Consider the following 23,269-nt stretch of genomic DNA (forward strand, 5'->3'; position numbering starts at 1 on the left):
TTCTAACACAGTCAGAACTGCGGAGATATATTGATGTATTGAAAGAAACACAGGACAAAGTGCTAACAGAAATCAATGTCTGCGTAGAATATGAAAACAAAATCGTCATGCATCCCCAGGTATGGATTACACGGAGCGGCTACAAGAGCTTATAAACTGATTGTGAACCCAGCAATGCTATGAGCTGTAGGAAAGAATTCAGTCTAACTTATCAAAAGGAATGTTTTACATACTCCTCAAAGGACACAGAGTAAAACGATTTTTGGCAGGTACATGGAAACACACACAAAGTCATTGACTTATAATGGAGTGTACTGTCAAAGCTTTAATTTCTGAATGCAGTAGGTTTCAGCATTCTTTTTAATCTTAAAGGGTCCCTGGCAGGCAAAAAAAACAATTTGTCTTTCACTTCAAACATTCCCAGAACCAAGGAAACAACTTTTAGTTCTTTTTAAGCACATTTCCAGCGCATTCATTTATGTATACAAATTAGTCTGATGCCCCATAACACAGCAGTTTTATTTTATAGATTAGACTCTGCCTTCATATCAGATTTCATGTGGTTCAACAATTGTAAGCTAATTCAATAACCTGTGAACCTCACATACGCGCCTCTCTGCTCACAAGTTCACAAGGTCAAACGGGTAATATTGGGGGGTAGACATTCATATATAATATATATATATATATAAATTTCAACACTCTTCCCAGTGGCAGTTCAATAAAATTACCATCGCCCTGAAAATGTCAATTTTTCCCATCAGCCCATGATGATTGGATGAAGTTGACATTATCCAAATAATTCCAGGATATGTGTATTTGGTATAAGTTAGGTACCCAAAGGAATGTGTTTACCCCTCCTCTAGCACCAGCCCACCTGTTATTTGAGCACACCCACACAGACTTGGAAAACCTCTTGAGGACGCCCAGTAATGTGTTCAACAAAAAACATTTTGCCAACCCAAGAATTATTAACTATACGAAATCACTTAGTCCTTTCAGAAGAATTCTAAGACAAAAATGCAGAAACCATTCCCCCAGCAAACCATTCATTCGCTCGCGCTGCTCTTTCCAGATGCTCAACATTCTTGACATCAGAGTGGAAAAATTTACTGTTAGTCTAGAGAAATCCAATATCGCCATTCTTGTCATATCCCTCATAGCTTCATTATTAGAAAAGGTCTGTGGAAGCTATAAAGTGCTGTTAAATGATTAAAAATATGGTCCTTGTGTTACATCACTTTTACATACTTGAAAGCAAGAACTCCATCCGTACGCATAAAGAAAAGGTCTACCTTATAAAACACAACTATGTGTCTTTTCATTAAATATTTGTCTGTATTTGTGTAAGGTATACCAAAATTCAGCTCAAGCTAAAATCCTTTTACTGCAACCTGGGGGTATTAAACACTAAAGAACATAGATCTGGAGCCCAGAACAACACTGTAAAGTTTAATAGTATTTCTAAAAAGGACACAGCAACGCTTACATTTTCCACTTTATCAAAACTCAGTGTTACTTAATGCCATTTTCTGAAATTCAAGCGGAATCACTAGACGACCCCAATAAATTTAAGGGATTCCGGAGCATACCATCCAATGCAAGGCTTAGAGCTATGGGACTACGGAAGCCCAATTTGTTCCTCATACAACAGAATAATGGTAGAACATGAATCTAACATTAGCAATACATATAAAGTCTGTCAAAGTTTGTTGGCGCGGATTTTGAATATAAATTAATTAGAGGAAAATGAATGGCACTGAAGCACAAGGTACCATGTTAAAAGCAAATAAAAAAAAAATTAAAAAACATATTACTAAAAATGAGAAACAGAAATTATATCTCATATATATATATATATATACACATATATATACATACATATACACATATATATATATATACACACATTATATATATATATATATATATATATATATATATATATATATATATATATATATATATATATATATATATATATGTGTGTGTGTATTTTATTTATTTTTTAAGTATTCATGCCCATTAAAATCGCAGGTTGAAGTTACCACAGGTTGCTGTACATTACCTCAAGAGTCAAGAGCTACACAATTTGTTCATTGACCCCATATAGGCGAGAAATTAGTGAATCACCTGTTGTCACTATTTCAACCTCGCTCAGTTCACTCTCTTAAAACCTAGCTGAGGGACAAGGCGGCCACTAATCAGAGAAACTGCTGCAAAGCCAACCAAGACATTAACTGAGCTACAGAAGTCATCAACTGTAAATTATAAAGTACACTGGTCAGCAATCTCCAATGCATTCTACAAAAAAAAAAGGGGTTACAACGAAGCGGTTTCCCTGGCTGGAAACATCCCATATATCTGCCCACGAAGAGTTCGCTAAACACAATCTGGAAGATACTACCAAGAAGGTGAAGAAAGTCATGTGGTCTAACAAGACTAAAGTAGAACTTTTTCCATTTAAATGCTATTAATAAAGCAAATCAAACCCCAGCCTGGTAACACCATCCGCACTGTGAAGTATGGTGGTGGTAGCATCATGTTACATGGGTGTGTTTCGGCAGCTGGAACGGGCAACATTGGCAGGATTGATGGGTAAATGAATGGTTCACATTACTGTACAAATCCTTGCTATTCTCCTCCACAAAGCTCAAAGTTTCAACGGAGACAATGACAAACACTGGAGGCTTAAAACTAATAAAATAGATGTCCTTGAGTGGCCCAGTCCAAGTCTGGACTTTAATACCATCAAAAATCCAATACCTGAAACATGATGCCATCGCAGCTACCCAACTAACCTGGCCCAGTGCGAGCAGATATTTCCCTTTCTTGGCATATAAAAAGTTAATAGAAGCTTTTCCAAAAAGACTATTGGCCGTACAAGCTGCCACAGTAGGTTTAACAAAGAATTCACATATTAAAATATATTTCACTTTAATTGGTTTTACTTTATGGTTTACTATAATTAAAAATTCTCATTCTAAAACATAGAAATTCGAGGCTGTGTTAAGTGTGAAAAAACGGGTTGGGACTGAATACTTTTTCAAGCTTTCATTGTATTTACACAGATAACTTAAAATAATGCTGTTTTTAAACAGTGTATAATACTCCTCAGTGACAGTAGGAGGAAGCTCCTGGAGAGCATGTCAGTGTGAGACATTATTACTAAAAGGTATTAATTGTGCTACTTACCTGACAATCTCTTCTCTTCCGTCTCCTGAGGCAGCTCACCTGACAGATAGCTCCTCCCACCTAAGTTCAAGCAGAAAGAACCCCCGAAAAGTATTCAATATAAGGTTCCCACCCTCAGTATTTTAGTCAAGACACCATGCAATAAAAATACTAATATCAACCAACTTTATTAGGATGGGGAATATGTACACTGCTTACAGAAACTGAAAAAAGTGGATTAAGAGTTCAGCAATACTTTCTCCTCCTGAAAGATTTATGATAGGAAGGGATTAAACAAAGACAGCCGGCTCCGAATCTAAAATATCAATATTCCAAATATAATGTTTTATAAAAGTACTCTGAGAAGTCCATGTACCTACTCTGCACACCTGATCCACCAAAACTCCTGCTGGCTCTGCCCAGGATGTGGAAACATCTCATTCAATGCACCTTCAGTTTAGATATTTCGATCTTGTTTGATGTGCCATAAGCTTATGGGATAAGATTTAGCCACCTGGCCAATGCCATTGTGGAAACTGCAGCTCATTTTCGCAAAACAATTTACTAGACTAGGATTTTTTCAAAAATGTTGCGATTTATCACCACAGGTTAACAATGCGGCTTTCACATTTAAGGTTTGCCGTCTCTGATCTCTTTCCTTCTTGGGTGAAGGACCCAGAGCATCAGTGGAAGTAGCATGAAACGTTAGGGAGGAAATTGTAACACCGCCTTGTTACCATGAACAATAGGGAACGAGTGCCCCAAGCTAAGAGGTCACAGCTCTCTAAACCTTCTTGAATAAAGAAATGCCAATAGGGAAAAAAAACCTGCCAAAGTCAAGAATCTGTAAGACAACTGATAATGTTTGAATGGGCCTTCTGTTAGAGCATTCAGAACCATGTCCACATCCCTGGGCAGTACCAAAACTCTAAATCTAAACTTCTTAACAGCCATAATTACACAGTCTTCTTCCACCTAGAGATGCAGCCTCAACTTGGTTCTACTGGATTTCAAATCCACGACTAGTCCAATATTTAAGACTGTGGACAGTACAAGGGAGTTATTCTTTGTTTTACACCAGATCAGTAGGGTTCTCCGCACTTTAAGATAGATTATTGAAGTTTCTACTCGGGTGAATTTGTATTTCCGCGTCCGAAAAAAAAAACCTCTTTGCTTCACTATTTCCCAAGCAATCAGGCACAACAATTTGTATTCTAGAAAACAGAAGGGCCACTTGCATCAAAAGGTTTTGTCTGTGGTATCAAAAACAAGTCCCAGAAACATGATTTTTGAAAAGATGTAAAATAAGACATTTCTGGATTTAATAGCTAGCTTAGATTTGTTGGCCAAAATGAGACTACGACAACCCTCCTCTTCTGACTTAAGTGTATCGCTAAGGTATATTACAACATCCTTTTTATCAGAGACCTTGTGCTACAACAAACATGACTTCTCTAAAGGTTTTCCGAGTGGAACATGGGCCAAACGGTAAAACTTCAAACTGAATATATTTTATTTACCCTTAGACGCCTGAATTGCTGCGTTTAGAAATTTTTGACTTAAGGGATACATACTCTAAACTATACATTAAGTCTGATGTTACCAGTAAATCTGCTTGGTTCAAATTAGATTTTGTGGTTTTGACATATTCCATATTGAACAGTTGGTGCTGCACAAACCAGCTAATAAACATTATGTGCTGTGCGATTATTTTGAAATTTTACAAGGAAACACAAACTCCTGGGCAAGAGGGTGTGACCTGTAGAAGTGCATCAGTCTGTACGCATCTCTCCATTATACAGAATCATTAGAACATATCATTTTTGGAAACAATCACTAAGAGTTGTAGAGTTCTTTACATTGGCACCAACTGTGCATTTGTCCGTTTGTCGAGAATATGGCGACGGATAACTCACCCATCACCTTCATCTACTGCTCAGTAATCCACTGCCTGAGCTCCTTGCACCACTGAATGCACAAACATGTATAGTCAGGTGTGGTGAGTGGTTTACTCAATGCAACCTGACTATTAAATGAGGAGTTCTCATCTTGTCAATAGATCTGCAGTTGGCCGTCTGCTTTGCCTTGCTGAGATATTTACTTGCCATTCAATATGACAGGACCGGTCCCTCATTCATCCAGGCATTTCCATTTTGTCCTACACTACCTATATTAAGTGATGGGGAGGGGGGGGGGGGTCAGGAAAATAAGGAAATGTACAACAGGGGCTCAATTGTGTATGTATTAAATAAATGCATAAGTCTGAGAAGTATATTTTATATGTAAATTAATAGTCAGTCTGTCTATCTCCTTTGTAGGACAGTTTGACCAGTATGGTAACCTGCAAAATCTACTTATCAGGCATACTGGGAATTGCCTTCATAATAGGGTTACCTTATCTAGATCCCTAGCAGTAGTGATTATATGTAGCTGTCATGTAACTATTACAAGTGGTCTTACAATGCTGAGGTGCAGGGGACACTGGGAAGGAGTCGTATTGCACCCCTTGTTATGAAAAAATACAATCGTAACAAAACAAAAGATTAAGAAAATATCACATTACAAAAAGGTCTGTGCAACCCCCCACTCACACCCCAGCACCATGTGACCTGCTCTGAGTGATACAAACGTATTGTGTCGGGTGTCACACACTCATATAAAAGTGTTCTCTGAATTTCAAACGAACCCATCAAAAAGGAGCCAAAACCCCACATTATTTCCACCCACCAGTGGCCCTATTTTTCCTTACTTCCACCATCAACACTTAAGCACCTAGGTTTGCATATTGTCAAATGTAATTTATTGATTATTTTTCGTTCATTCTAATAATATACCAATGCCATATATATTCACTATTATATATCCAATCATCTCCCCAATGTTCTCAAACTTTATTTATAGAACTCATCTTTCCCCTTCTCTCTAATTACCATCTGTACCTCCAATTATACCGACATGAACATATTCTCTTTTATTATGATTCACATAATTGCCATAGTGTTTGTATAACTTAGTATTTATACTCTATCGGCTATTGATCCTTTATCACCCACCGCCAGTGGATCTCCATCCCTAACCACTGCAGACATGAAGGATATCTGACACAGCGTGACTCTGTACAAAGTACCCACTCAGTACTCCACGTCAACAAAAGGCCAAGTGTAGTTTTTCTAGCTTAACTAGGCGGAGGATTACCGTGTTTGCCGTGCATACAACACTTTCAGACTAAAAAAAACAAATAGGCGAATGCTTCATTACGAGAGTTTAGAGCTGGTGCGTTTATAAGCCCAATTATTAACTTTATGTGACAATATGAAGGAGCTTTACAGTTGGTGTATTGTGAACGTTCCAGCCTGGGTACACAGAGTAATTGTGCTATCCTTGCTTACCTGTGTCACTTCCAGCTCCAGTGGATAAAGCTGGCATGGCTGCAGATGATCACAGCGCAGGCAGAACAACGTAGCCACAAACAAGACTCAGCCGTAGAAACCCTGCAGTCCAATCTGTAGTGCACGATTTATGTAACCTGAAAGCTTCCCCCTAAAAAGAACAGAGACATAATTTGTACAATAAACTGTGCTGTTAGATTGTAAATTATGGCATTTTAAGCATGTCAAAAATCTTTTTAAAACGTTATAAATTTCGTGACATTGAGTCCCATAGAAAATACATCACCGATAAATGAAGGCGCCAATTATCATCCTGAAGTAAGTGTGCAGTGAAATGCAGCTCATTTCGCTTCAGGTACTTAAATCAAGGAAGAAATAATTACGTGTGATTAGATGGAGGAGACAAGGTGAACAGGAAAAGGAATGTGACAGCCAATGTGAATTGCTTTGTCTGCTGATCAATTTTTCCCTGTCCTTCAGTCATTCAATAGAAAAGACCGATTGTCATTTTAATGCCAGGACGTCAAAGGGAGGCAAATTTATCATCATTCTCCATAAGTGAATCATTTCAGTTCAAAAGCACAATTGCTTCATACATTAGTTCCATTAAAGCCATAATTTAAAAGGACATGTAAAAATTACATGGTGCTACAAGCAACAGGTTAAAATAACACCCCCTGATGGGAACTGCACATTAACACTTGACAAAACAAACAGCAGCCTTGTAATGTACACTAATCAAACCTGTAAGTCTGGAGAGAAACTAGGCAATGTGATTTCAATCTGCACATAGGGACAATTCTCAGGAAGGAATAAAATATATGAACTGCGCTGTCTAACGCGCCCTCGACTGTCAGAGCGGCTTCATTTTCTTTTTCAAAAAAATGGGTTTATTTTCTACAACCTGCAGCGATATTTCTAATGGAGCCCCATGCTGCACCCAGAGGCACGAAGGGTCATGTTCGGAAGTGCGGAAGAGCGGGGCCAAAAGCTGTTGTGTGACTTCATTGCCAGCTTTATCACAAATGTATTAGTTTATACAAAGATGAGCAAGGACTTGAAGGCCAAGATGATGGTGTCTGCAGGGCTGGAGAACTTTGCACTGTTTGATGGGAGGTGTTGGGCGAATCAGAGGCTTTCCTTGCTAAATGTGAATTGAGCATACAAGTTGTGCAGAGTTATCAGGCAGAATATCCTACCACCAAAATTTCAACAGTTGAGACAAAGGGACAAAATCCTAAAAATCGGGACAGTTGGGAAGTGTGTCTCACTCTCACAATTAAGACATAAACGAGGCCAAATCGAGCTGAATTTTAGGAAATGTAAAGATTTAAATTTCTGACAGTGGCTCTAAAGTGGAAGTAGGCTGGAGACAGAGTTTGAAGTGATGTTTTTACTGTTTCTACCATGTGCATTTTTTTTAAGGCGTCCATCAACCTACAAATGCAGACACTTCCCCCTTATTACAGGAGGTTCCAAACCCTGGGAAGTCAGAGAGCACCTTGATCTGCACTTAGAGGACAGGCCTGCAATTTTTGTAGTTCATATATGACCTTTATGGATTGCTGGGTTAGAATATATACTATAGGACAAATTATTATTATTTATCAAGATATATTATTATTATTAATAATATTACTACCTTTATATTATTATCCTTAAAAAAATGTAAACATGTTACTCAGCGCTGTACAACAACAAGATAAGGCTACAACAAAATTACATTAAGGGCTCATTCACATGGGTGTATTTCCCCCGTGTGATCCGCTGCATGCCCATGAGTGCATATAGAAAGGTCACACATTAGGTGCGAATATCATCAATCCCTATGCAATACACTTTGAGAAATGAAGTCATATAGTGAATGTACTATTTCCTCCGATCAGGCTCGATGATCCATTTTCCTATATTTCATCAGAACAAACAGAAGGGACATGCAAGCTGAATGTTGTTCTGTAATTGATGTGTGGTTTCCATGCAGTACAACCTGATACGCAAGGTGCAGTAGAGACAACAATGGAAGGGACAATGGAAAGTGGTTTGCCTTACGGAGACCAGGGATAAAAACAGTCACTATGAAGATGAGGGTAATTTCTACATTTAGTATTGTACATATACTGTAATAGTTTACAAACTCATTACACTAGTACTTTTGTTGCATGGTACACCATAAACACAAATTACTGTCTAGCCATGTGGCTCATAACAGGGTCATACTTATTGCAATAGACCTGTGGCAGGCTTACGAATGATAACGTCACATAATCACTACACACCTCCAGCAATATCTATTACTCCACATTTTTTATTTGCTTGGCTTTTTAACCCCTTGACCACTGAGCCTATTTTGGCACTTTTTCATCATCATCATCATCATTTATTTATTTATATAGCGAAAGCAAATTCCGTAGCACTTTACAATTGGGAATAAACATTAATAAAACAATACTGGGTAATACAGACAGACAGAGAGGTAAGAGAACCCTGCTCACAAGCTTTTTCAGCTAAACACATTCCATGAACAGTAAATTTGTTTGTGCGATACCCACTTAAATAGTTTGATATACATTTAGTCACGCAAACATCTATCCAAAAATGGGCAAAAGGTTTTTGTTTATTGAAATTGCAAGCAAGTGAACCAAAAGCAAATGTGTATATTTATTTTTCAAAACACCACCAGGACATACTTTATGGTTCTAGCTTTGTCTTCAAACCACCTTTCTGAAACTGCAAAACCAGTATTCTGCACATAGTTTTCATAAGAAAATCTGCACTTGAAAAAGATGAGGCCAAGATGGGGGGAGACCTAGTCATTATAACCCCCCTTCTCTAGACTTCTTAACGCATTCTGTAGTGTAGATTATTAATGTCTAGCGATCATTAACTAACAAGGAGCATCTATTTCGAAAGAGGAGACTTCCTTATTAAGGGTACCCAAAAGTCTCTAGATGCCCAGAGGGGGGAGATTGAGCATTACAAAACACCTCCCCTATCCTGGGGATTATTATTGTACCCCTGACTTATTTTCTTGGCAGCCAAAACGGGGTATATCTGTACCCGTCTTGGACTTTTAATATTTTCTGTATAGTAGGGGGTTAATGTCTGGTAATCACATATAAAATATAATCATTTTAAGTAGGGGACTCTCCTCTTTCAAACGAGGGTGCGTCTGAGTTTCTAGGTGCCAGTACAGGGGAGATATGGCACTTTTAGTACCTCGCCCCCACCGCTATCCCCTAGCTGTTCATCATTGTTCTGTAGACAGTGAATGAGGTGGTGGAGCTTAATTACATCATCACATGTTGTCACGATGACATCATTAAGCCCACCACAAACAGGAAATAGCGCTGTGAGGCAAAGAATGTGTAATTCTAACTTCTTTGTGCCAAGCCCCATTCATCCTTCGCACTGAAGGGATTAAACAATGGAGTCAAAGGACATTGTACATGAAAACATGACACTGCCTAAAGGCACGCACCATTGATATATGTGGTTTTGTCAGCAATTTTGTGATAACAATTGATTGTCGATATTCTAAAATTTGCCCTTTGGTTTGATCATTATAGAAGATGACTTAAGTATCTATGGTAGATCTGTGGTGAGAAGTAACAAGACAATATTACAGTAAAAGATTACTACATAGGTCCAGTTAGTGCTGCTTCTTACCCTTTTTCTATCACTGGAACCTATCTTTGATACCTGCTACAGCCGAGCTTCTTATTCTAGATCAAATACATGTTTGGAGGTCATAATCAGATTTTTTTATGTAAAAATCTTCTGTATACAACTGATCAGTTAGCTGATATTACTTTGGGCTATATATCCTTAAAGCATATACAGCTTTCTTCAGGGAATCACTGGAAAGTCATAGTAAAATTGATTATTCCTGGAGAAGTAAACAAAGTGCATTTGAGTGTGTTTGCCAGTACACTATCCAAAAGGGATTGAAAGCTCCCAGGGGCCAATTCAGTGAAAGCGGAGTATAGAAAGCTGACATTTACATGTATAAAGGACCTCTTGCAACACAAGAGTTTTTAAATCTTTCAGCTACTGTACATTTCTAATGGTTGCTATCACTTAATTTAGCAACACATTTGTCCTTCTTTGGCACAACTCTACAAACATTACTTATCCCAGGTGTAGCTTGACAAGCAAAAGAGACACTTTTTAATTTTTAAACAATATGCAAGAGTGAAGTTATTAAGCAAAAAAATTAAAATGTAACAATAGAGCAGAACAAGAGAAATGAAAATAGGTTGTGTTGCGTTTCAACTTTAAATTGGTGGGAACCAGACCATAAGACGTTTCACTCTATTTGTAATGCGCTTTTATTAGTTAGCGGCTGAAAAGCGTATTAACAGCTGAGAGGTGTGAACGAGCCCTGCAACTGGTGATTACAAAAATATACATATATAAAAGGCAAATAAAGGAAAAAATAGGGCCCGGGATTTGAAAGCTCATAGGAAATTGGGCAGACGAGAAGCGGGCCAAGTTGTTCTCATCGATCATCAAACCTGCCTCAGTGATAGAAACAGAACAGGCTACCAGGCAGAGCTGCCAAAAGTCAATCTGGGAGATCTCGTGGGACCAGTAGTGGAGAATTCTGGGCCACAGGCTGAGACTATAACACTGCAGTGAATGAGCTGCAGCCCCAACAAGCATGCTCAGCCAGGGCCAGGTGCCGGATACATCCGGTAGGTTTCCTGCCTCCATAATACAAGCCATTATTCCAAGCCAGGGAAGGTCGTTGACTAAAGCAAACCAGTGAAGGGAATTGCTAAACGGATGATGGTCTTTGTTGCTTGGCTTGTTTATAGGACATTAGAGAACTGTAAACATTAATACTTATGTTTCCTTAGTTTACAAGACTGACGTAAATGAAGCATATGCAATTCTCCAGTACATACAGTACCGGTTAACTACGTCACCACAAACTATATGGACCTTCACCATTTTCATGTTCTACTATTATTGGTCTAGTTTTGGAACTATTCCCAGTAATGCAGGAAGCAATGAAGGGGAGGTAGAGACATTTATAAACCAGCCTATGTCAATCTCTAACAAACTGGTAATAAATGCTGAGAAAAACGAGAGAAGAAGACTTCTAATGCCAAAAGCTAGACAGGCATTGAACACTACACCATCAATACAATCCAATATGACATGACCCCTAGACATTATTAGAATGCAATTTTTTTTACACTTTATCCAGACACATCCCGGTATGAACTGGACATGAGAATAATACCATTCAATTACAGCCTAAAAAAACCACTAGAACACGCTGTACTGGCATAGGACACCAGAGCACTCATTACAACTGGACCTCTAGCTGAACCAATCTATCTTCCAACTTTATCACATATGTGTATATATTCACACTTCTCTAATGTGCAGTCATAAGTATAACAATATCATATTGATAATAGGGTCGGTGAAGGAACAAACCAGTACCTACCACAAAAAGTTAAAATACAAAGTTCATTAAGTCACAGTAAAACAAATTACATCAAGGGTCAGTTGTTTTCAGCTTTGGGCAACCAAACTATTATATGTGGACCATGTCATATAACGGTTACAGAAGACAGAAAGAAAAATGTTGCACGTATTAACTTTGGTTCATATAGAATATGACACCACAGTCTTCTTGCATCCATTTAACAAGAGAGCTCCACATCACAACTCCTGCTGGAGGATCAGTTTCCTTCAACTAACTAACCCTCAGTCTGTGGTTCATGTATTCCTACAGGACTGGAGAAAAGCAGTCAAGCAGTAGATGAAGTGAGATAAAACACCTTAATAAAAATGTACTATTTTAAGAAAACATGAAAGGCACATTAGTGGCAATAGCAGAGTAGTAAGAGGTAACTTTTTGGGGAAGATGAAACAGGGTATAAAAAAAAAAAAACCAGAAGGTTGATACTGTGCTTTTCGACACTCCAACACGGTCAGCCCTCAAGAAAGGTGAATGATTAATATGCACTCATAGCATAAAGTGTCATAGGCACTACCTTCTTCCTACACTATTCAAAGATAATATTGTTTATTGGTGCGTTGTCATGCTGCACTCAGTGGACGCTGAATGTACCGTGAAGGGACTTAGAAACGGTGTTCAAGGATCCTTATGATGGAATTCATTGACAGGACTCTGGCACCGATAGCAGACTGATTACTTCCTGTTCTATTTCAGTTGTGTCCGACACTTGTTGGAAGTTAATGCAGTCATGAACAGGGATGTATGAACACAAATGTGTAGGTCAGATGAAGTTGGACATCCAGTGGAACTACAGAAATATAAATCCATCCATCGCTCTGGCAGACTGGCCAAGAGTATTGTGTCTTATTAAAGACAACCCTACTTATTGTACAGTACCTTTATGGAACAACAGGAACTTCTCTAAGATGCAGTTAATAATCTAATAATAGTAACATAAAATGACTGTGCTCCCTCTGTATACCAGCCACTTTATAGTGCCACACTCTGACCACCAGGTATGGTTGTAACAAAAAGTGCAACAATTAGATATTTGCCATACTTCTGTAAAGTCTATTGTGTAGCTCAAAGAAAAACCATCATGCGTTAGAAATATCACTATGGGGGCCAGACACTGTTTCAGAGAACGATCCTGCGCTTGCACTACTGCTATGTACATCCCCTGTTACCCTCACAGCACCACCTGAGGTCATCTTTACTGTCAGCTGACATCACAAGATATCATTTGACATCAGATCATTGTATAGGGTGCAAAGGAAACAGGGTTACAGAGCAACAGGTACACTGAATTTCGTACAGGAAACACGTCTGTCGTCTAAAATGTAATGCCAGTTTCTCTCAAAGATATGTAAAAATTCAGAGAAACTCAGTCGGCTCTTGTAAGACTGGGGGGTTAAATAATAGATGGCTGAGAAAAAACATAGGTGATCAAGCCAGTAGAGTAAATGTAATACTGTTACACTTCGATCACATAGTAAGAGCAGTAGAAGGAAAAAAAACAAGCAAGAATGTATTCCATTAATTATTTAAATCATTACTTTCTGTCAATATATGGAATACTTTCCATATTGATCAGTACACTTTACAAACATACATATTTCTGAGGCGATAATGGGACATAATTTAGATGCATAACACATTACATCACTTTACTTGCAAGGGATTGCCAGGCTGGGCTGAAAATAAAATATTACTAAATTCTTCAACCTGTTTAGTTTTATTTCCATGAAAAGCTTAACAACAAAATGTAACGTGTGTATGTGTTTGGATAAAGTGTACATACATGCTGCCTTGTAACAAACACACATGTAATTGAGACACATTATTACCACTGTACTATTGGAGGAAACCCTATTGTTACTTTAACGTTGGCCCCTTGTGCTGGGGACACAAGTTATTCAGTAACAAAGTTGGATTTTGCTAAAAATCGAAGTAAAACAGTGACCAATAGCGCAGTGTTTTCCTACTGTGCCCAGTTCTCCCTTTGAAACGGATATTTCCATTAAGGGAAGCGGAGCAGGGTATTAGGTCTTGTTTACAGCCAGAATCTTTGCTTAGTAAAACCAAATTAAAAACAGGTCTACTTGGGAAACATATCAACATATTATAAAGGGGTACAAATCCATGTAAAGTTGTTGTTTATTTAAATTTCACCAAATAAAAAATGCCCATTCACTACAGCTGTAAGCTAGTAACAAATAATTACAAAATTGTACAATGCCTCCGCTGTGTACCACCCACTCTATAACGCCACACTTGTTTACCACTGGGTATGGTCTTAACAAAAGATGCATTAATTACAAGTGTTGCACTTTATAATGCCACCCTGACTAAAATAGCTGTGGAATGGGAAAGCACTGCCCTTCATTAAATGGGTCTTCATTTTGTCTCAATGTAATATGGTGAAAGGACTGGCCATCTTCATCACCTCCCACTGTCCTGATGATGAAGACGGAGGTTGCTATGCGGAAGTGTGCATAGCAACCAGACACAGGTTGGTTTCAGACTATATTACACATGCCTTGTACTAGCAATGTATCACATCCTGAACCCATATCAACCCATATGATGCAGAATGGAGAACTCCAGCTGTACAGCAAATACTTCATGTCTGTGCATGACAGGAAGATCGCTTGGGAAGCTGCTGAAAACAGCCGTCCAGAAAACTTGTAAAGAGATCCCTTTAAAAACAAGTGCAACAAGGGGCTTTATGTACTTTGCCACAGACTGCTGATAACACAAAGATATTCCAGGCTTAAACGTGTGCGACTCCGCAGCACTGAATGTGTTATATGACATCATAAGAGAACCAAACGCAGAGCATTTAAAACTGTCTTCAATAATTACGGGTGGAATGAAGGAGGAAACTCAGGAAACTCAATGAACATTCAATTTGGCCACACAACAAGGAAATAACCACATTAACTCTGAATAAGTCTATGATTCATTTCTGCAATTCCCTAAATATTCCTATAAAAAGCACTCTTTTCCTCTTGCAGTGACAATGCAATTACTCAGCTTGGAAAGGAAAGTACATTGCAACATTAGAGAGACCACTGGTAACCATTGGAGGGTGACAAAGGTTTCTGTAGTTTGTCAGGCCTACACAATATGGAGATTAAAGTCAGGCCAGCCGTTTGTCCATAAAAACACAGCACTCGCCAAGGACACACTGTACAGATGGAGGAGAATTATGCTGCAAACTGTACTCCTTTCACGCAGCTTTTTTACGATGGAAAGAAACACTGTTTAGCTTTCCCTGTCAGATTTGAGAAACGTTTGATAGAGCGTAATAATCCTAATAAATTAAAAATAATGGGGAAAGTACTGCAATAAAAGAGTTTTGGTTTGTTTTTTGAAACAACTGTCTTTTATTACAATATAAATTTTAAACAATACCAACATTAATCTGCTAGTTTAAAGTGTACCTATCAAGTGCGCACACCAGAGAGTGAAGGCAGACATCTTGGATCTCCTGCCAGAGTGATGTCACTGGCTCCAAGTGATTTGATAGGCTACATTATCATGAATACTGATTCAGCCACAAAATGGCAGCCTCCATTGTGCAGACGTGACAAGTATGCTATTAACGGGGCTCCCATGTGTTCTGGTTTTCTTTGGCGAACCCACTTTTAACTAACAATGTTTATTTCACATTAGCCAGGTAAAGGAAAATGGGCTCCTGTAACTGGTTGTACCTTATTTGCAACCTAACAGGAAGCAAGAGGTGTATATTATGGTTTTAGCAAATATCAGATCAAATGGCGATTTGCATTACAGAATTATGAAAATCCTGACTACTAAGCTAATGTCATGTATACACTAATATGGAAGCAGACATTTTGCATTCATCAGGTAACATTCTTCAGTTTGTCCAAAATTATTACAATAAACCAATAACCCTTTCTGGACAATCTAGAAAGACTGTAGAAATGTATTGATAACTGTAAATCTATGACATAGGACCTGGAAGAGCCATAGATAAATGACATGCAGGACAGTGGGGGGAATTTCCAAAAACTGCTGCACAGTTAAAAATAGTAAAACCATGTAGCAAGCAAATAAGGGGGGAAAATATCCTACGTTTATAAACACTGCACCAACAGCTTTTATAAATGGTCCTTAACCATCGCCTCGCACTTGTTCTACATCAGATCTAACCTTTTGCACATAGAGCCCTGTGGGCTCTGTGATAAGCTCCGCCCCTTAGGATTTAGTGCTGTCCGTTTAACCTCCAAGTAGCTGGGAATAAAATCTCCCTGCAACCTAGCCACGCAGACACAGTATACAGATTAGTGACACCAGGCAGTAGCGGAGCAGTATCCACATTGCTTTTACTGGAAGCATCCGCGCACTACTGGATGGGTGTGAGAAAAGTTAGGGCAAAACAAGGGACACTGTAATGCTGTATTATGTACTGAATATAGCTGGATCCCCAGTCTCTACAGAAGCAGTGTTATCTATCATTTGCCTACATGTAATCACATACAGGACAAGTGCAGATAAAACTGCACGATATCACCTTCAGACGCATCACATGGAATGTGACAGCATTCTTAGTAGAATGACACCCTCATTAAAACATTCTGCTCGCCTTGTGATTATATATTATATTTATAATCTGTAATATATCTAAGTATAGCTGACTGCAGGACTTGCATACAGCGTACTGCTCAGTGTAGATATAATGGACCCCTGGGAAATTATATGGATATATTAAAGGAGTCACCAATGAGTTGTGTGACCATATAAAATGAACAAGGCAGATTGCCTTTATAGAGGTCCTCAAAATCCGAGGTCAACCCTAAAATCCGTAATAACATTTGGGGATGCATTATTCCTTATAAAAGCATATTTTCCTATTGAATTCTGAAGAGATTGATATCAGAACTCACCAATTTTGAGCAATGACTCCTCACCATTTATACAGACATTATTTAAGCAGCACAGGGGTCAGCATTGCTGCTTCACAACGTTGCAATCATGGGTTTGATTCTGACCTTGGCCTTATCTGTGTGGAGTTTGTATGTTCTTCCCGTGTTTGCGTGGGTTTCCTCTGGGTGCTTTGGATTTTCTCCCACACTCCAAAAATACACTGGTAGGTTAATTGACTTATGTTTAAATGGACCGCAGTGTACGTGTGTGTAGTGGGGAATTTACATTGTAAGCTCCAAAGGGACAGGGACTGAATGATTAAATATTCAACAGCTGCTTAATTTGGTAGCGTTAAACAAATACATGATAACAATAATATGTATAAGAGATCATACATATCGTAGCATCACGTGTGTGCTAAATATGGGATAATGCACTCCCTACCATAAATATGTATATTATAGAATTTACAATAAAAACTACATTACATCTATAAATGTATATTTTATCTTTTTAAAAATGATAACATCTCACCAATTATAAGCAATATCATATCACTCTATAGAGATTATCCAAATAATAAAATCAGTAATGTATTAAATAATTACACCAGCGGTTCCCAAAGTGTGCGTCGCGGCACCCCGCTGTCACAGGGGTGCCGTGGCCAGGAAGAAAAGAAAGCAGAAAAAAACAAAACTTGCCAATCTGGTAGCACCTGGGATACAGCATCCTCCTCCCTCCTCGCTGCTCACTGAATGTCGGGCATGGCGTCATCACGTCCGACATATTCAGTGACAAACGGTGGGAGAGAGGAGGATGCTGGGTCCTGGGTGACGCCGGATTGGTAAGAAGACAGAAGAAATAGAAGAAAGAAGGCCAAGTATGGTACGTAAAGAAAGGGGAGGGGAAATGGTGATAGGAAACAGCAATGGAGGGGCAAAGGAATGAAGGAGGGCACAGTCTGATGATGATTTTTGTACATGTTGTTTTAGTTTGTTTTGATCTCATTCCTCTTAGTATTAGCTGTAAATTATTCTTTGACAGAAATATAATTGAAAAAAATATATAAAAATATTCTTTTCCCTTGGTTTTATGTGTATTATTTTTGCAAACCACTTACTAAGTATTTCTGTCCTGACCTAAATACTTATTACGTTATTTTGACCCAACTTCTTATAAAACAGGACTGCTCGGTAATTATTTTGGAGGGGTGCCTTGAAAGAATTATGAAGACTCTAAGGGTGCCGCAAACTGAAAAAGTTTTGGAACCACTGAATTACACTGTACATAAGTAAGAAATAAGAGAAATGTATGGAAGGCTTTAAGTTACCAGACACTACTCCCTATGCTAGTACTGATGAGATAAGATTACAAAGAACTCAGCATTTTAAAAATCACACTGCACTCTGCAGGTTGAACATTGCAAAAAGGAATCACTGAAAGGCAGTGAAGCTGCAAAGTAAGTGGCACCTTATGAGCTCTCTGTGCGGAGGCTGTTAGTTGGCCTACGTCAAGGAAAATGGTCAACAGAAGACATATATGGAAACTATTATCCTTTAGAAAAATACAGGAGTGTTTTAAAATAAATAAACAAGAGATTCAGTACTTGCAATTCGCAGGCTGTCAGTGGACTGGTTATGTGATGGGGAAATACAGCAGTGAAAGGGTACCGGCAGAAAGAGCGTACTGAGCAGGGAACCCCCCATTGGGTATTGTGCCCAAACGTGTATATTAAGTGTAACAATATTACTGGAAAGTCCCCAAGTGATATCAGCTGATCAAAGTCAAAACAAAAGGATCACACACACACACACACACACACAACTAATGTGTGATATGAAATACAAATACTGGACCAGATTCATATCTGAAAACTTGTGATTTGAATAATAATTTAAAGAGAAAAAAAAAGAAAAAAGAGCACAGAATTTGAAGGTAATTACACCTGTATTCAGATCTCGACATGCATTTCGATTTCAAACCGGGTGTAAGTACGCTCTGCCTAAACATTACATGCCGTGTGCTAACAGACAGAACACAGTGCAGAACAGACACGTAAAAAAAAAAAATATTTTATAAAATAAACACAGAATCATTAATAAAAATGTGTTTTAAAACAAAACAACATAATTCAGCATGTTCGTAACATTGTGTTTTTATAATCTCTCTGGCTTGTATACACATGTTCTGTGCTAGCTAGTGATACGCATACGTGTAGTTTTTAATATAAAGATGATGCTGTGCCCTTCATCACTATCAGTCGTCACATACTCCTGCCTAGATGATGGTGCAATTCATACGGTAAAAAAAAAAGAAAGTAAGGAAAAAAAAAACCCTGTATTTTCTAGAAACCCGGCACATGAATCAGCCGCATCTGCACACCCTCGGCATGCCCGTACTGTACATTACCTACACTCACCAACTCCGTCCCTCCCCTTTACCGCTCTTCCAAGTCGCAGGGTGTAGTACGTGCCATTTGCATTTAGACATGAACTGCATGCACTTGTGTTCATTGGCATAAGGTTTCTGACCATGTGCAGAGACGGCACACAAGGGACTTGCATCCAAACAAGAATCAGGTCCCTTGTCCTCAACAAAAATGATACTAAAGTGAAAAAAATAAAATACTTATATACACATATACACACACAAATGTTAAAATGTGAGAAAATAAAAAAACGCACATTATAAAAGGTGTATGAAGAATTGTACATAAAGTGTAATTTGTAACTATTTTTTAACTTTAACTACATAGTTCATCTGCACTCTCTGCAAAGGCTTTTCAGTAGATATACACATTTCTATCTAATGATACAAAGGCCTGGCTGAGAAGCACAGCAGCAACAGGCCGGAAGAATAGAGCGATGTATAATTTGCATGAACATTCCGTTATTGTACAGCGCAGCTTAATATGTTGGCACTATATAAACAAAGGATGATAAGAACAATAAATCTGACAATTTTGTCAACTGAGTTAATGAATTTGATAAAAAAAAAACAAAAAAAAAAAACCATGTACTATGCAGAATTGTCCTCACACTTGTTTTACTGAAAACGGACTTCCCCCATTCCTCAGAGTTTGAACAGAGAGAGACTGGTAACTGCGCACATCGATGCCCCATCAGATGAAATCCGGACCAGTGAATTGTTAATACATTTCTGGACTGAACCAGCCCTATTTCCAGACTTACAAATGAAGCTACATATTTGCACTGATGATGCGGTTTTCTTTGGCCCCGTTACCCTGAGTACCCTTTGGAATTTTGTATCAGGAGCCAGTCAGAAGTATTAGTGACTGCTGTATGGAATCGATTTGCTGCAACACAGAAATACCAGCTGTTACAGTATGTCCTGAGAGGGATTACCGAATATTCTTAAATTGAACTTCAATCCATCTTTCCATAAAAAGTATAACCGAAAGCCAGGAACGTAAAGGCAGTATCAAGTGCACCTGAGGCATTTACAATACCCAGCAGAATTGTTACAACCAGCCTTTAAAAAGACTTCTTTTTGAAATTTCATTATTCCAGTTGTTCCTTGCTTCTATATATCACACTGTATCAGATTTTTTTTGGCATATACTATGTGGAAACAGTGATATGTTAAATGCAGTGATACATAGTTGAATTTCCACCAGGCCCTTAGTAACCTCTCAGGCTCCTGTAGTAATTGTGACATCTAGTGGTCAGGAGGATGTAGGCAGTTGGGAAATAAAACAATATTATCATGAGAGAAGATCATATATAAAATCAGGTCTTGGGCAACCTGTTGCTCACTTGCAGTCATGGAACTACAAATCCCAGCATGCCTTGGATCCCCTCAACTCGGAAATCCACAACGGCCACATCCGCTGTAGTTCTGCCACTGATGTATTTATATATTGATATATTACAGTGTGTAGATTACAAGATCCTACTAAGAACTACATCTGGGATAGTGACAATTTTTTGCACTTAAAAAAAAATAAAAAATAAAAATATAGACTGTCAAACCCAAAGCTTCCATATTTTACACAGCTAACAAGGAAAACTCTCCCACAAACTATAAAAGTTATCTGGCCTTTCATCTGTCTCCTTACAGGAACTTTATTCACATTAAATGTGTTAATCCAAGTGCATGAGAAGTTTGATTCCTAAGAAAGTAAATCACTCCAATCAATTACTGACACCCAGTCGATTGGCTGCATTGGCAGAAACATTGGTTCATCTAAAATAAACAAACAAAAAACCTTAACGCTGCCTCCGCTGGGTATAGGCGACAGGTGCACTGTAAGAACTTGTTCACACATATGCGGAAATAGGTAAAATACATGAAAATTTTAGCGATTAGTTTTCAACATGTTTTTCACGGACCTTTCATTGCACTTTAACCGATACAATCTACTGTAGTGGTGGCATAGGGTAACGAATGTCAAATGCCTGCTGTGGGGTAAAATATAATGACAGCGCTAATGGCAGTGAGGGGCACCTAGCTTCTGCTGCGATGCACTGGCAGCTTAGTAAGAGGACACCCTCATGCCCAGCATCCCCAGGGTTCAGTGACAAGTGGTGAACGCAGCTGGCACAGCATGTACCATGGCAACAAGTAAAGCATTGTGTGCATGAGGCCGTAAAAGTATAATTTTAACATTAGAGGGTAGGTACTAACACTGCGCTTGACTCCCTTTGCACTGCCATTATTTTGAACGCATTATGCTTCATTTCTGTCATTACTGTACAATCCCACATCTGTGTGTGTAATGTACACACATTAAACTCAAATCACATGAATATTTTAAGTTTAAGATTTTTAGAGTTTAAGAGTTTTATTTTAAGTTCTTACTTGTTTTTTTTAACCATGTGTTAAGTAATGCATTTCAAACACGAGTCGGTACTTCTCCTCAGGCTTCCTGTCACCTTATTGCGGCACTGACCTCCACTGGCTGCTCTCTCACTAATCCAGATGTAAACGTGACTCCACACTCAGCCATTTAAACTTCAAACTGTGTCCTTGCTCAGCATCTCAAGTGGTCCTGCCACATCAATGCACCTTCTCATCAAGCCACTAAAAGGCTAATAAAGCAGCATGATCTTGGTGAAACATGACAAGCGTAGTACCAGGGACAGCCACTCCCTAAATTAGCATTAAGCAGCAGGCTCTGGGACTACCATGCTTGTGGTTTAACAGAGCAATGTTCATCATCATCATCATCATCTATTTATATAGCGCCACTAATTTCACAGCGCTGTACAGAGAACTCATTCACATCAGTCCCTGCCCTATTTGTAGCTTACAGTCTAAATTCCCTAACACACACACACACATAGAGACAGAGAGACTAAGGTTAATTTAATTTCAGCGAATTAACCTACCAGTATGTTTTTGGAGTGTGGGAGGAAACCGGAGCACCCAGAGATAACTCATGTAAACACGGGGAGAACATAAACACTCACAGAGATAAGGCCACGGTCAGGAATCAAACTCATGACCCCAGTGCTGTGAGGCAGAAGTGCTAACCACTAAGCCATCATGCTACCCAGTGTTGCTACTTATGTCTACTTAGAAGCACAACATCACTGCATGGTGGGTACGGTAGTAAGTACAGTGGTCCAGTAGCCACGATTGTGCCTCTAATTTAGGTTGGTACTTCCTTGCTCATCCAATTTGTGGAATAAATTAAAAGTACATCAGCTGGAACTACCCTACTTGTGGCTCAGTGGGATCATGCTATTACTTTAGCCTATTAGTGACTGACTTGCAAACACAGCCATGGTGGTAAATATCTGGACCATAGAAGACAGGTGGCACTGAGGAAGGCACGTGGCATAACTGAAAGACTGAGTACCCAGCTGACTTGGTCACCTTCTGCCCCTATGACCATGTTATCATGGCACAGCCACCAGTGTTGGTAGATGTTGCAATAAGACGTGAGGAGGATCATGGGCACTGTGATAAAACTGTGGAGCAGAGATGAGTGTGTATGCCGGTATAAATCAGTGATTGGGACACTGGATGGAGGTAGGATGGCTGTGCTGGCTGGTGGATTCACATATAGGGTTCTGCTGAAGGTAATCATAGTCTTGGGATTGCTCCCTAGCAAATCTCTTGTCGAATGCAAGGATAGTAGTGAGGCATAATTAGGTCCAATGGCCAGAGAATGTTGTAATAGGGTATAGGTGGTGTTAGACGGAGAGTGATGTGTATAATAATATACTTGTCTCTCCCAGCAAGTTTACTGTAATGTGTATAATATATATCAGATAAGGCTACATTGATTGACTTAAAAGAACACTATCAGTACCTTTTTTCTTTTACTTTGCTTATTATTGTCAGGATGGCAAAGTAATTCATAACATAA

The 23,269-nt window shown here is 38.7% G+C and overlaps 1 protein-coding gene across 5 annotated transcripts in view; it reads right to left on the reverse strand.

Moving 5' to 3' along the window:
* MPP7 (MAGUK p55 scaffold protein 7) overlaps window positions 1–23,269 on the reverse strand; it is a 259,014-nt gene that overhangs the window by 172,660 nt on the left and 63,085 nt on the right. For 4 of the 5 annotated variants that reach the window (XM_075212007.1, XM_075212011.1, XM_075212009.1 and 1 more), the window contains 2 exons: window positions 6,564–6,714; window positions 3,196–3,255 (listed from right to left, as the gene is read on the reverse strand). In XM_075212007.1, coding sequence (XP_075068108.1) covers window positions 3,196–3,255; window positions 6,564–6,600 — 97 coding nt within the window. In that variant the 5' untranslated portion in view covers window positions 6,601–6,714. The remainder of the gene's footprint in view (window positions 1–3,195; window positions 3,256–6,563; window positions 6,715–23,269) is intronic. The other variant, XM_075212010.1, reaches the window with a different exon arrangement.

Source organism: Mixophyes fleayi, chromosome 5, assembly GCF_038048845.1.
Source record: "Mixophyes fleayi isolate aMixFle1 chromosome 5, aMixFle1.hap1, whole genome shotgun sequence".
Classification (NCBI taxonomy): Eukaryota; Metazoa; Chordata; class Amphibia; order Anura; family Limnodynastidae; genus Mixophyes; species Mixophyes fleayi.